Below are 14244 nucleotides of genomic sequence, written 5' to 3' on the forward strand. Positions count from 1 at the left end.
AGAGATTCCTCCTTTCAAGGAAGCCCAAAATGCAATGATCATTTTGTCTTACCTCAGTGAAAGGAGTCTCAAGTATGACCCACATCTGAAACAGGTTTATCGTTATTTCAAGCCACATAAATAAAACCACCCCTGACACTACCACATATAGAGCAAGGACTTAGCTCCACAGCAAAATTATTTCACAGTCAAAGTATTCAGGATCTATTATAACATGCCAAACTTCGCAGAAGCTTTAACACTGCAGAAGTTCCAGCACATTCCCCATCTTGCAGAGATGTATTTACATATTTGTAAGATAAGCACATCAGAATACTTTTAAGAGGTAAAAGTCCCTTAAAGTCAGGTGTTTGCTTACAGAGTGGGGGTTCTCAGGAATGGAACTAAAAACATGGAGAGCCTCTCATAGTGCATCCATGCTCCTGCTAAAAGGACAGATAAGCTGTCCTTAAAAGTACTGTCCAGATCAACCTAACAAAAGAATCACATACCTTCCTACTAAATAGGCAGAACAAAAGCAACGTCATTAAGATTTATAACCAAGACTCTTTAGCTAATTACTGAAAAATGGTACCTTTGTAGAAGAGTTTTCCATGCATGTTAAGGAAGGTGACTATTGATACAGAACATACACTATATTAAAAGAATCACTGTCCCTAAAACGAAGTGAATGAAAACCAAACTCCAAGTGTGAGTTCTTATTTTCCTAAGAGTTCCAAACGCAAAGTTACCCTTTTTAAAAAATACTTTCTATTAGAGTCTGTTAAGTAAATGTAAGGAAACCCTCAAGCAACACTATCAGCCTGTTCTCTCTTCATTTAACTCCTGTAAGTTGATTTTTTTCCCCCTACAGCTCCATAGCTTCATTCAGTCAAGTAGGAACGTGAACATCTTTACATAAGCGTAAGTGTTCAGAAAGGAAAAAGCCACACTTCAGGTTTTCTGAAACATTATAAGATTGTGGCAATGTGTATGGAGAAAGGTGCATCCTGAGATGCAAAGGGCATCTTTTTCATATAATCCCGATAGAATAAGCAATACATAAGACACACCTACACAGAGCTCCAACTAAAGATACAGAACAATGATGTCAGCAGAAAATGGTCAGTTCTCTTGCTCTAAATGACAGTTCTAATAATTACAGACGGTTTGAAAAGGTGGGTGGCCTAACAAAAGAGGCCCTGAGGTGATGTTCTGACAGTCTTGGCCACACTGCCGAGTTTTCTAAACTACCTCGGAAATTGCAACAAGTAGGCTTCAGCTTGCTGAAGCATCAGGCTGAGGTATTCAGGCAGACCAGGCGCAGCAGCCACAAACCAGAAGTCCCGCACATGCTGCCCCAACTCCCCATCTTCGGCGATACAAGGTCGGGGCCGAAGCAGCGCGCAGGGAGAAAGGCTGGGGGACGCGCCCCGGCCCCCTCCCCACGGGTGCTGCAGGCACAGCAGAGCCTCCGCTCATTTCTGCTTTTAAAGATTAGCGCATGCACTGCAAAACGGTGTTGCAAAGGGAAAGCAAAGGGCAGGCTCGGTGCCCGGGACAGAGCGCGGGTTAGCGGGAGGCCCAGCGCTCCGCCGGCGCGGGGCGACCGGGCTCCGGCTGCGCCCGCGGAGCTGCACCGGGGCCGGACCCCGGACCCCCGGGCCGGGCCGGGCCGGGCCGGGCCGGGCCGGGCCGGGCCGGACCCCGCACCCCAGCCCGCCGCTTGCCTCCAGCCGGGCCGGCCGGTTCCTCCCGCCGCAGCGCCATCCCCCCCCCTCCCCGGCCCTGTCGCCCGCCTACAGCCTTAAACGGAGCTGCGGGGGGGACACTCGCCCTCCCCCCACCCCCTCCCCAGCCCTGCCAAGAGTCGGATAAGCGACACCCGACACCCGCCTCTCCAAACCCCAGAGAAATCCCTGCCCGGGATCGCGGAAAGACGGCCGCGGGGATGGGGGGGCGGGGGGGGGAGCGACTTTTGTCTCTCTTTTTGCAACTGTACGCGTTTACCTGAGCCACCCCCGGGGGAAACGGCTTCACCACCGCGGCGGGACAGGTCCGGAGGGAAGAGGGAGGAGAGGCCTCCTCTTCCTGCGCCCCCCCTTCTGAAGAAAGGGGGGGCGAGAAGGAGTAGTTTGGGGAGCGGGGGCGGGGGGGGAAGATGCATCCAGCCTCCCGTCCTCCTCCCGCCCCGTCCCGTTCCGTTCCGTCCCGTCTCGCCCATGTGCGCGTCCTCCCTCCCGGCCCCCCCCCGCGGGAGCCCGGCCCGCGCCCCCCCGCCCCGCAGGGTCCCGCTCCCGCCCCCCTCCCCGCCGCCGCGGCCCCCGCAGCCCTCCCGGCGGAGCGCGGCGGAAAGTTTGCCCAAGTCCGACAACAAAAGGGACAGCGGCGCTCCCCCTCCCCGCCGACCCGGGCCCCGCGACGCCCCGGCGAGCTTACCCCCGGCCGAGCCCGGCCCGCACCGCAGCACTGAGGCGGCCAGGAGCCGCAGCAGCAGCAGCAGCGGGAGCGGCGGGGCCGCCACCGCCTCCATGTTGTGCCGCCGCAGCAGCTGCCGGAGCCCGCGGAGCGTCTCAGGCAGGCTCCATGCTCGGGGCGCTGCGCTCGGCGAGGAGGGAGGGAGGCGGGGAAGGGGGGAGGCGCTGGAGCCGACCCTCCCTCCTCCTCCTCCTCCTCCTCCCGCCGCCGCCAGGGAGGGGGCTGGGAGCCGCCGCTCGCACCCGCGGCCCTGGGAGGAGCCGAGGGCGAAGCGTCCCGCCGCAGCGTAGCCCACGCGTGGGTACACCTGGCCGGGGAGGGGGGCAGGAGTTGGGATCTCAGAGCTTGCTTCTTTCTTTTTTTTTTTTTCCTCGTTCCTTCTGGAGCAGTTACTTCAAAAGCAGCCAGGAAGGTCGGAGAAGATGGCTCGCTGCGTGTTCAGAAAGCAACCTTTCTTTGGTAGATTTAGAAGTTGAGCGTGGGGACGCCCGCCCCTTTTTCTGTCTCCAGGGAAGAGGGTGGCGGTTTGCTTTCCAGGAGGAGGTTCGCTTTTGCCTTCCTCCTCCCACCAAAACAAACGTTTTATAAAGCCGCTTTTCTACAAAACGCTACTTTTCAAAGAAAGGCGCGTTCAACAACAACCTTTTGTCGTCCTGCGCCCCCCCCCCCCTCCCCCCTTAAACAGGCCACCTGCTCGCGTAAACACATTAGCACTAGGAAAGGGGCAGAAGCTCTTCCCCGTGAGACGAGGCCTTTGCCGTGCTGGCGACGGGCTGCAGAGAGCTGGGCAGCACCCGGCTCACACTGAACCATCCTGCGCCTTCCACGCATCAGACCCTGCCCCCACCTCCCTAGCAAGGACAAAAAGAAACAGCCCAAGTCAAGAAGGTCCTTTTGAATCTGCATTTTCCCTTGGGCTGGCACCAATTCTACCACAGGAAAAAAAGTTGCTAGATGGCCTTGTACAGGGATGGAAACAACCGGAGTCTGCCTGGCACCCCCTTAAACCATTTTTGCAAGTCTTGGAGCAGAAGCTGTAAATCACAAGCAATTACTTAACAAGTGGAGGTTAAGTTTAACAGTTTTGTTTCATTTCAGAGATGAGCGCGTTCCAGGTTTCTCAGTTGCCATGTACTAACTTAGCTGCCTTGCTGTAGGTGCTACAGCAGCAGCTGAGATTTCTTCTTGGTGCCCTGTGGATCCCTGTCCATCCCGAATACCAGGACCAAATATTTGGGAATTGTTTTAGGTCCTGTTGGTTACTCCATTGCAGACCTCCCCTCAGACTTCCTTTCCTCAGAAGGGGAAAAGGTCTAGTAGTTTGTTTTGCTTTTAGTCAGTGGTATTCAACTTAGCTAAGAAAGCAGTTTAAAATTTCAAGGAGTTACAAAAGGCTTATAGTGTTGACCTTAAAGTTGACCTGCAAAGGAAAATAAAGTTTTCTTCTCTATGTTGCGGCTGTTTTAATGTATGAAGAACATGTATTTTAAAGAGGGCTCATTTTAGGTGGCATTTAAAACCTAGAAAAATCTCAACTTTCTTGAAGACAGGAAAACCAAAAGTTGGTCTTTCTTGATAGAAGGTCTGTGATAAACTGGAGCCCAAATCTGTGCTGCTGTAAATCATTAATGGCAAAACTTTGGGTGAACACCAACTGAATAAGGGTTTTGTTTTGGATCTGTTTAAAAAAACCTGCCCAACACCAGACAAATAACTGGAAGAAAGATTTCTTTATTGAAGACAGCAACTGGACTTTACTTTTGATGTGTCTGACCTCCTGCATCATGGAAATTACCCAGTAGTCCTGGCATCACAGTAACTGGGGGTAATTAAAGTCAGAGACAGAGAAGGGGCAGGTGAAACAGTTGCACTTGCAGCAGGCAATGGGGAGCAGTGGGGCATGGAGACCGATATCCCACACCCCCAGCAGCTTGGGACAATTGCAGCACCCATACGCAAAACTGGTTTGTGTGCCTCCACGGAGAAGCCAGGCCATCCTGAGATGGCATCGGTGGCACCACCTGAGTCCCTCTTGCCACCAGGGCAACTGGGTTCCCTGTCCCATCCTCCTCCTGACAGGAGCAGGGACCAGTTCCTAAGATGACTTACCCACAGCACCAAAGCCAGCGTCAAGCCATGTGGGGTGGGTGAGCCTGCCCATAAGGCTGCTGGAGGGGAGCAGCAACTTCTCTTTCAGCTGGCAGCTGCTCCCAGTACTTGGTGTCTTGGGGTTCAAGGTCCCATACTGGGATGTAATATGGCTGCTGCTATCCCTGCTCCATCCAAGTGTTGTTTGTTTATATCCCTATCTGACCCTGTCAAAGTGCATGAGCAATTTAAGATTGGCAGCATTTTATACCAACGGAGGGAAATAGCAGCATGTGAGTGGCCACACCAGAGAAAGAAGCAGTATTTTATACAAGAGGCTAAAAGAGATAAAGATGACACTGACTGACAAAGGGATTTGGACAGAGAGATTTCAAACTAGAACATTTTTCAAAGGAAGGTACCCAACCATAAGAAGAGATATTGACACCAGGTAGATCCACTGGTGACCGATCAGAACCACACACCAACCTTGCTGCAATGGATGATTATTCACAGGTATAAACCACAGAGTTTCATACCACATTGAAGTTTGTTCTTCACCATAGCACAGATCTGGTATGAAAGTTCATTTTGAGAGTGGAGTATTCTTGCCTGGTACCCCCTTTACTTCCTGACTAGGTCTACCACAATTAGCGGTGGGTGATAGACTCAAAGCTAAAACAAAATGAGGAGAGAAACCAGGCCAGGGAGGCAGGCAGCTAGGGAAGAGACTCTTACCGGAATGCATCTTCGGGGCTTTGACCATAACACCTCCGCTAAAAAGACATTAGTCATGATCTAAAGTGATGGCAAATCTAGTAGCAGCCAGGAATGCAGTATTCCTCCAACCAGAAGATGCCATCTTAAACTCCGTTAATATGTTGTAGGGGAATTTGGAAGAAATGAAAGTTGGGCAACTCTGAAAAGAAGTCTCACCCATGTGCTGAGAAAGCTGCCTTGACCTGTTTTCCAGCCCTGCAAGAATTCCTCCAGCAAAACCAGGGGAGGCAAAACTGTGACGTTCCTGAAATGTCCAATATATAGATTTCTATAAGAAAGTAAAAAACAGTTTTAAAAAAAACCAACAAACAAAAAACCTTATCAGGATAGCAAAAGCATGGTCCTACCTTTCCTTTTAATAGAAGAAAGAGGGATCCCTTCCCATACTGTTGTATGCTCACGGTGCCCAAGTAGGACTGCAGAAACAGAGCCAATACCCCGTTGCACCTAAGATTTCTTGTGTAATCCTGGGCAAGTCACAGTCCGGCATTTCCTCAGTTTCTCCTACAATAAAAGGAACAGAGGGAATAATTTTCCAAACTTTCATCCTTTCTGTGTATAGAGTGAAGGAAGCTGCAGCAAATTTGGGGCCTGGCTGTAGGAAGCAGCAAAGGGAAAAATCCAGACTGGGAGCCCAGCACTCCCCTGCCAAGCTGTAAGCAGGCCAGTTCCTGCATTCTGCCATTGCCATCACTGATGGAGAAGGGAGGGACATGCAGAGACAAAGGAGGGAAAACAAAGAGCCCAGCTGTATCTGAGCACCTAGAGATGTCCTCCAGGATAATCTAGCCATCCCACCACAGCTGGGAAACTTGGCTTGACTGAAACGCTCCAAATGTTTTCTGCACATTTACTCCTACTGTATTTCTCCCTCCTACCCCAGTTTACAGCATCCTTCTCTCCCAGCTGCCAGAGCTGTCTGAGCTCCTGTAGAGCTAACATTTAATGACAACTGCAGAAGCCCCTGAAGTGAATTTACTGCCTTATAAATGACACCCAGGTTTATTTTATGATGAATATCAGTACGAAGACATGAATCTTTGCTCCTCTGGGGCAGCGCCATTTGGTTAAGACAAAGTCACTAGATCTGGATAGGCTGAGGATGCTCTTCAGTGTTTTGCAAAGGGAAGGTAAAGTGAACAATGAGAAACAAAGACAGCATCAAAACATTTTCCTTTGCTACTTCTAAGGCTATAGGACAAAATCATTTTCCTTTCCCCGTGTCTCAGATACACTTCCTCACACTTCCTCTCCCAGCTTTCAGCTAGGAAGCAGTCTCAAACTAAATGTATGTAGGGACCACTATTCTTTCTCACCCTGTATCACAGGAGAAAATGTTTACAGGTAATCTAGGGTGAGTCAGAAATTACAGAAGAAAGCATCATCCGGACACAAGTTCCCTCATCTCCTCCAAAAAATAGGCACACTAAGGAAACATATACATCCAACAGCCGTAGTTAAGATTACTTCAGATTTCTCCTCAGGACGTGTAATCTTAGCAAGGGATGGGTTTGGTCAAGGACTCACCAGAACAAGCTTCAGAAAACCTGGGTTTAGTCTCCAGGTCCATCTATCACAGACTCTACAGACACCACTTGGATTCTCCTCCAACATCAGGTGCTCATGTTTGTCCCATTCAGGTGGTATTTTCACTCCTTTATCTGCCTTGCCCATTCAGAACATCCTTCTCAGCACAAGTTAGCCCAATAGTGGCATGAAGGTGTATGGGGCTTCTAGGCACTGCTTTGAAAAAAGTGGCTTCTTAAGTGCTAAATAAATACTTAATGTCAAAAACTGAATCACTGCACTGCCATTCAATAAGTGCCTGAAATGGTGGGAAAGTGTTACCATCACCACCTTCTTATCCATAGAGAAGGTGACAGTAAGACAAAAAATACCTTTGTTTATATCATGCAGTTTCCCTGCCATTGCACAAGGATAATAGCAGATTTTGTTCAAAGTAATTATTCCCCAAAATATCTCAGCAACCCAACTTTGTCTACATGGCAGTTTTCTTCCTCTTCTTTATCCCCCTTCCCCAGATAAACTGTTACACAAATTGAACAGTTAAACCAGCACAATCTGCCATGCAGACACAAAAAGGAGCAACTTTTTCAGTTTAGATTAAAACCAGTGATCTTTCAGCCTGTGGTTTGTATGCTACTTTTAAGACACTCCTAAAAGTAACAACGAAAAACAAGCCAAACTTTGGCGCATTTAAATTTTCTATGCAGGACTCTATGCTTATTGGGAAAGCTTTAAGTTTTGAAAAAGGTTGAAAGGCTTAGGCTGCTTAGGGAAAGGTTAATGTTAAATATCAAAGAAAGCTACTCTTCCAGAGCCTAGGCAGCCATGTGAAAGAGCACAGGTGCATTATAGGTATAACTGGAGAAAATTATGCATTGTATTATATTATATTTATTATATTTAAACTGGAGAACTTTCCTGCATAGACAGGGCTCCAATGCCACACCTGGAATTGCAACCCCAGCATTTCCAGTGCAGCCATTTCCAGTGTCATGACCCCAGCAAGGTTGGTTATGGCAGTCACAAACAGGGCTGGGAGCTTGCAAAAAAAATGGTTTTGTCAAATAATTATGGTATATTTTAGGGGACAGAAGTGCTGCAAGTAATCTAGGTGGGACTACAGAAGGAAAAAGACAGAGAATGGCAGTCTTTCAGCATTTTCCAGTGCTTGAGATTTCCCGCAATACCCAGGGCCCATCTGCCAACAGCTTCTGCTCCAACAGGGACAAATAGGACACACATGCCAGTAACTCAAATACAGGGAAATCTGGAGACATTGCAAGCCAAGGGATCAGAGTGCTACAGGACAGAGACTTCCCAGCAGAAGTGAGTTTAAGGAGAGAGATGACCCACATAAGTTTGCAAGAGGAAAACTAATATTAAAAAAAAAGTATGAAAAATGTCCCACTCATATAATTTGAAACAACATTTAAGGGTTTTCTGTGTCAGTGAGATGACGAGGGTGAAGAGCCTGTTCCCAAAGCCTCCTGCTGGCTAGCAACCTCAGGAACAGAGGGGCTGACACTGCTTGAGAAACATGTCACCATAAAAAGTTCTGAAAACATAAAAATAGTTCAGTGGGTTTCTTTGGTGGTGATTCTTGGACTCTGAATGCTTTTCTGGTTACAACTACACTCCCTGCTACAGCTACCAGAACAGCAGTCATCGCATTTCCCTGCACTGTATAAGCAAGAGATTCTCTTTAAAACCTCCACGACAGCTACCTTTGCAAATCTCCTTGAAAAGTTAGCTATTCTTGACACTGGAGCTGCACCTTGTATCTACTTCTTAGTCACCAAAGTTCTGTATCAATGAGAGGAAGTATTCTGAATGGGCATGGAAATTCAGTTGCAAAGGAGGGAGAAGATTACCATCTCCAGCGTGACAAAGTAGGAGTCCTCTCCTCACAGCTCCTTTGCCTTATGTTCCTTGTGAAGGACCAACTTTTCTTACAAACACCACCAATATTTCTGTGGCAATCTAAAGCATTAGCAAAAATTAAAGAAGTCAGCGCAGAAATAAGTATCGAAGTAACACTAAAAAAAATCCCTAAGTGAATCATAGGATGGTTTGGGTTAGAAGGGACCTTTAAAGATCATCTAGTCCAACCCCCCTGCAATGAACAGGGACATCTTCCACTAGATTGGGTTGCTCAGAGCCCCGTCCAGCCTGACCTTGACTGTTTCCAGGGATGGGGCATCTACCACCTCTCTGGGCAGCCTCTTCCAGTGTTTCACCAACCCCATTGTAAAAAATTTCTTCCTTCTATCTAGTCTGAATCTACCCTCTTTCAGTTTAAAACCATTACCCCTTGTCCTATCGCAACAGGCCCTACTGAAAAGTCTGTCCCCATTTTTCTTATAAGCCCCCTTTAACTTTTGAAAGGCTGAAATAAGGTCTCCCTGGAGCCTTCTCTTCTCCAGGCTGAACAACCCCAGCTCTTTCAGCCTTTCCTCATAGGAGAGGTGTTCCAGCCCTCTGATCATTTTTGTGGCCCTCCTCTGGACCTGCTCCAACAGGTCCATGGCTTTCCTATACCGAGGACTCCAGAGGTGGACGCAGTACTGCAGGTGGGGTCTCACCAGAACGGAGTAGAGGGGAACAATCACGTCTCTTGACCTGCTGGCTCACAGTTCTTTTGAGGGGGCCCAGGGTACAGTCGGCTTTCTGGGCTGCAAGTGCACATTGCTGGCTTATGTCCAGCTTTTCATCCACCAGTACCTCCAAGTCCTTCTCCACAGGGCTGCTCTCAATCCCTTCATCCCCCAGCCTCTATTGATACTGGGGATTGCCCTGACCCAGGTGCAGGACCTTGCACTTGGCCTTGTTGAACCTCATGGGGATCACATGGGCCCACTTCTCGAGTGTGTCCAGATCCCTCTGGATGGCATCCTGTCCCCCATGTGTGTCAACCACACCACTCAGCTTGGTGTCATCTGCAAACCTGCTGAGGGTGCACTCGATCCCACTGTCCATGTCACTGATGAAGACATTAAACAGTACTGGTCCCAGTATGGACCCCTGAGGGACACCACTCATCACTGATCTCCATCTGGACTTTGAGCCATTGACCACTACGCTCTGGATGCAACCATCCAGGCAATTCCTCATCCAGTGAACAGTCTATCCATCAAATCCATATCTCTCCAATTTAGAGAGAAGGATGTTGTGGGGGACTGCGTCAAAGGCCTTACGGAAGTCCAGACAGATGACACCCGTAGCTTTTCCCTTGTCCACTGATGTAGTTACTCCATCATAGAAGGCCACTAAGTTGGTCAGGCAAGACTTGCCCTTGGTGAAGCCATGCTGGCTGTCTTGAATCACCTCCCTGTCCTCCATGTGCCTTAACACAGCTTCTAGGAGGATGTGTTCCATGATCTTCTCAGGCACAGAGGTGGGGCTGCCAGGTCAGTAGTTCCCAGGGTCCTCCTTTGCACCCTTTTTAAAAATGGGTTCAATGTTTCCCTTTTCGCAGTCTCCGAGGACTTCACCTGACTGCCGTGACTTTTCAAATCTCATGGAGAGTGGCTTGGCAACTACATCAGCCAGTTCTCTCAGGACTCTGGGATGCATCTCATCAGGTCCCATAGACTTATGTATGTTCAGGTTCCGCAGGTGGTCTCAAACGTGATCTTCTCTTGCAGTGGGAGGGACTTTGCTCCCCCAGTCCCTGCCTCGAGGTCCATCCACTTGAAAGGTGGGGGAAAAGAGGTTGCCAGTGAAGACTGAGGCAAAAAAGTTGTTGAGTACCTCAGCCTTCTCCTCGTCTGTTGTTACCAGTTTGCCAGTCATGTTCGTTGGGGGGATACACTTTCTTTGACCTTCCTTTTCAGCCCTTCTTATTATTCTTTGCATCCCTTGCCAAGTTCAGCTCCAGCCACGCCTTGGCTTTCCTGACCCCGTCCCTACACAACTGGGCAATGTCCCTATACTCTTCCCAGGACACCTGTCCCTGCTTCCACTGCCTGTGCATTTCCTTCTTGCCCTTTAGCTTGACCAGCAGGTCTTGACTCATCCATGCCGGTCTCTTGGCGTCCTTGACTTCTTACCCCTGGGAATCGAGAGCTCTTGTGCTTTATGGAAAGCATCCTTAAAGATCTGCCAGCTCTGTTCTGCTCCCTTGTCACTGACGGCAGTTTCCCAGGGGGTCCTACTGACTAACTCCTTGAACAGCTGGAATTTTTCTTTCCTAAAATTCAGGGTCCCGACTTCAGTCTTTGCATGACCCATATCCCTCAGGACTGCAAACTCCACCAGTGCGTGATCACTGCAGCCCAGGCTGCCTCCAATCCTGATGTCACCAATTAGCTCACTTGTGTTGGTCACCAACAGGTCCAGTAATGCATCCCCTCTGGTAGGGCTGTCTATTACCTGGCTTAAGAAGTTATCCTCGATGCACTCCAGGAGTCTCCTGGATTGTCTATAGCTTGCTGTGCTATTTTTCCAGCAGATGTTGGGGTGGTTGAAGTCTCCCAGCAGGATGAGAGCCCTGATTAAGATTTTCAGCTTCTCTTCTGGACACTAGAGGTTCGTAAGGTGCAAACTGTGTGAAGAACTGAACAGATACTAGGAGCAGAAAATCCAGCCCAAAACCCAGTTTGTAAGAATTAATGGTTATAGGGTAGAGAAGCTCACAGAAATAGTGTTGTCGTGGTTGCTTATCACTCTGGATGCAGTCCAACCTGATCAGTTCCCCCATGCTGTTTGCAAAACAAATTCAACAGCCATCTGCTGGCACATGGGAGTTTGAAACTCAAAAGTGAGAACACTAAAGTGAGAACAGGTTTTGTAGTTCTGTATGAGCAAAAGTGTGTTCATTTTATAGTTAATCTTTGACTCCCTGCAAAAGAAAATGTATGTTTTTAAATAGTGTTGACAGACCAGTAGGAACTCAGGTTTTGCCTTCAGTAGGCTCCTAAGCATTGTGAATTATGACTCTCCCGGGAATAGCAGTGATCCTTATTATAGCTAGATAGTACCCATTGGAGCAAGTCCCTTATCACTGACCAGAGTTCCCATGAGCTGCTGAAACAGTTCTGATTTTGTTTGGAGAGGTATTGCTGCCAGGCCAATGTGCTTTGTCCAACAGGGATGAGAGAGAAAATACTAATTATTTAAAAAGCACAAATTGTGAAAAGTAAATCAATGATGAAAAAAAGCCTGTTTTCCACAACAAAAAGTGCTACAAACCCTTCAAATAAAAGCATAGGTGTTGGTTAGCTGGGCTCTGTGGAGCTGTGGTTTCCCAGGTGGTGCTCACCAATGCTGCCATCTGCAGCTCCTCAGTCTGGGGCTGGATCTTCAGGAGCACTTCATGCTCTTGCACTGCTGTGGAAGTGACTTCGTTTGTCCCTGCAGACAGAGTTTCAGTCATCTGATTTGCCACATAGCAAACTCAGTATAGGCATATTTATATATTCTCATATATTACAAAGTGCTGACCAGATACTGTTCAAGAGGTTGTTAAATACAATAAATTTGTGTGTGCATTGATGTCTAGTAATACATAAATTTTGTAGGAAACTTTATCAGGACTTTTTTTTCCCCCAGTTATGCCTGTCTGCAACTTTCGCCCACAGGTCACCTTCCTTTTTTTCCTCCCTTAACTTCCTCCTACTGTCTTTGGCAGCCAACAGGAGCATGCAGTGTAATCTCAGTGAGAGCCACTCCCAGTACTGTCAGCAAACAGATAGCAGGTAAGAGTTCATATAGCCAATTGCATTCAGGGTTGGTTTCAACATCCACCGTTTTGATATCTAAATAGTCATGGCACTGAGCCATATCATGAGGCCTTTCCCACTGTGTACAGGAAAGATTCCCATCTTGCCGGGACAGAGCAAGTCTTGCCTGGCATCTTAACCACCCACAAAAATTAGTCAGATGGTAACTAGTCAAGCATGGCTTCACCCCTGCTTACAACATTCTTTATCTTGAGCAGCTTTCAAAGGTAGAAGAAACTTTTTAATGCTGAAAATGTCAAAGAAATTACCTTAGTCTGTGACCTTGTCTGTGATCTAGTTAAGGGAGAACCTTACTACCAGGTTGTTCTGATGCTATTTCTAATTCTACATTTTCCAATCTTACAGTACTTGACTTGGTGATGCTTTTAATGGTGGAAGTGAGCTTTGTAATTTAAGGTATGAATGAATATGACAGGCATGTATTAGTGCTAACAGATCACGGTGTTTTGCAATGTTTCTTCCATACACCCAAGTGCTCACTGAATGGGTAATCATACTACAAAGGTTGCACACTCCATGGCATAACAAATTACTATTATTTATTTTACATGTGCGCATCAACCGCAGTTGGTTGGGGTTTAAAGTGAAGCAGGACTTGGCTGTTACATGAATAAATATTGTGTTTATTCTTCCTTCAAAAGAACCTTTTCTTGCTCTACTCAGTACCCAGACACTTGTGCAGTGCAGAGATGCTTGGAGCAGTGTAGGGGCATGTAAAGATGCTGCCCTAAATAAAATCATTTCTCCATGACCCATTCAGCATCTGTTCTTGCATCCTCACTATCTCAAGGACAGCTCTGTCTCATTAATACTGCATTTGGAGAAGGCTTCTCCTGTTACCCTCTTCCCTGTGTTGTTTAGGACCCTGCAAGCTATGGAGAGAGGGAAGTGCCTTGCTTTACAAACAGGCCTGCTTTGTTGGTTGTGCGGATGCAGCTTAGGCTAGATAATGACCTCACAGTCTGGGGAAAGGAGAAGGAGGCGGCAGAACATATTTTCTTGTTGTGTTCAACTTTTAATGTTAATTTCTCTATAAGGAAAGTATTTCACAACATCATTCTCTCTAAATTGGAGAGATATGGATTTGACGGATGGACTTTTCAGTAGATGAGGGATTGCCTGGATGGTAACATCCAGAGCATAGTGGTCAATGGCTCAAAGTCCAGATGGAGATCAGTGATGAGTGGTGTCCTTCAGGAGTCCATACTGGGACCAGTACTGTTTAATGTCTTCATCAGTGACATGGACAGTGGGATCGAGTGCACCCTCAGCAGATTTGCAGATGTGTCATGGTTTAACCCCCATGCATGTGCAGGACAAGCATGTTTCCAGAGGAGTTGTAAAGACAGTGTCTATCTTTGAAAAGGGGAAAGGGAGGAGTTAGAATTATGCTTCATTTAACTTCAATTCCAAGAAAAAAAAAACCTAACAAACCATTTGGGAGCACCTACCAGGTAATCAGGAGGTAGGTAACATCCAACCCATATCCGTCACAAACAGATCCAATGTAGCATGTTTAATTTCTTTTTATGACAAAGACCTTGTAGAGAGACAAGGCAAGCACAAGGAACCACATACGCTGACTCTGCTGAGGGCTTTAACACTGTTTCATGTGACCTTGGCAAAAATGAACCAGGAAAAATATGCTCTG

At 47.6% G+C, this 14244-nt stretch overlaps 1 protein-coding gene across 2 annotated transcripts in view; it reads right to left on the reverse strand.

The window, feature by feature from the left end:
• LRP5 (LDL receptor related protein 5) overlaps window positions 1-2609 on the reverse strand; it is a 178186-nt gene extending 175577 nt beyond the window's left edge. For both annotated transcript variants that reach the window (XM_069803476.1, XM_069803474.1), the window contains exon 1: window positions 2419-2609. In XM_069803476.1, coding sequence (XP_069659577.1) covers window positions 2419-2512 — 94 coding nt within the window. In that variant the 5' untranslated portion in view covers window positions 2513-2609. The remainder of the gene's footprint in view (window positions 1-2418) is intronic.
• Window positions 2610-14244: the final 11635 nt, after the last annotated feature.

The sequence above is a fragment of the Haliaeetus albicilla genome, chromosome 16 (assembly GCF_947461875.1).
Source record: "Haliaeetus albicilla chromosome 16, bHalAlb1.1, whole genome shotgun sequence".
In the NCBI taxonomy this organism is placed as follows: domain Eukaryota; kingdom Metazoa; phylum Chordata; class Aves; order Accipitriformes; family Accipitridae; genus Haliaeetus; species Haliaeetus albicilla.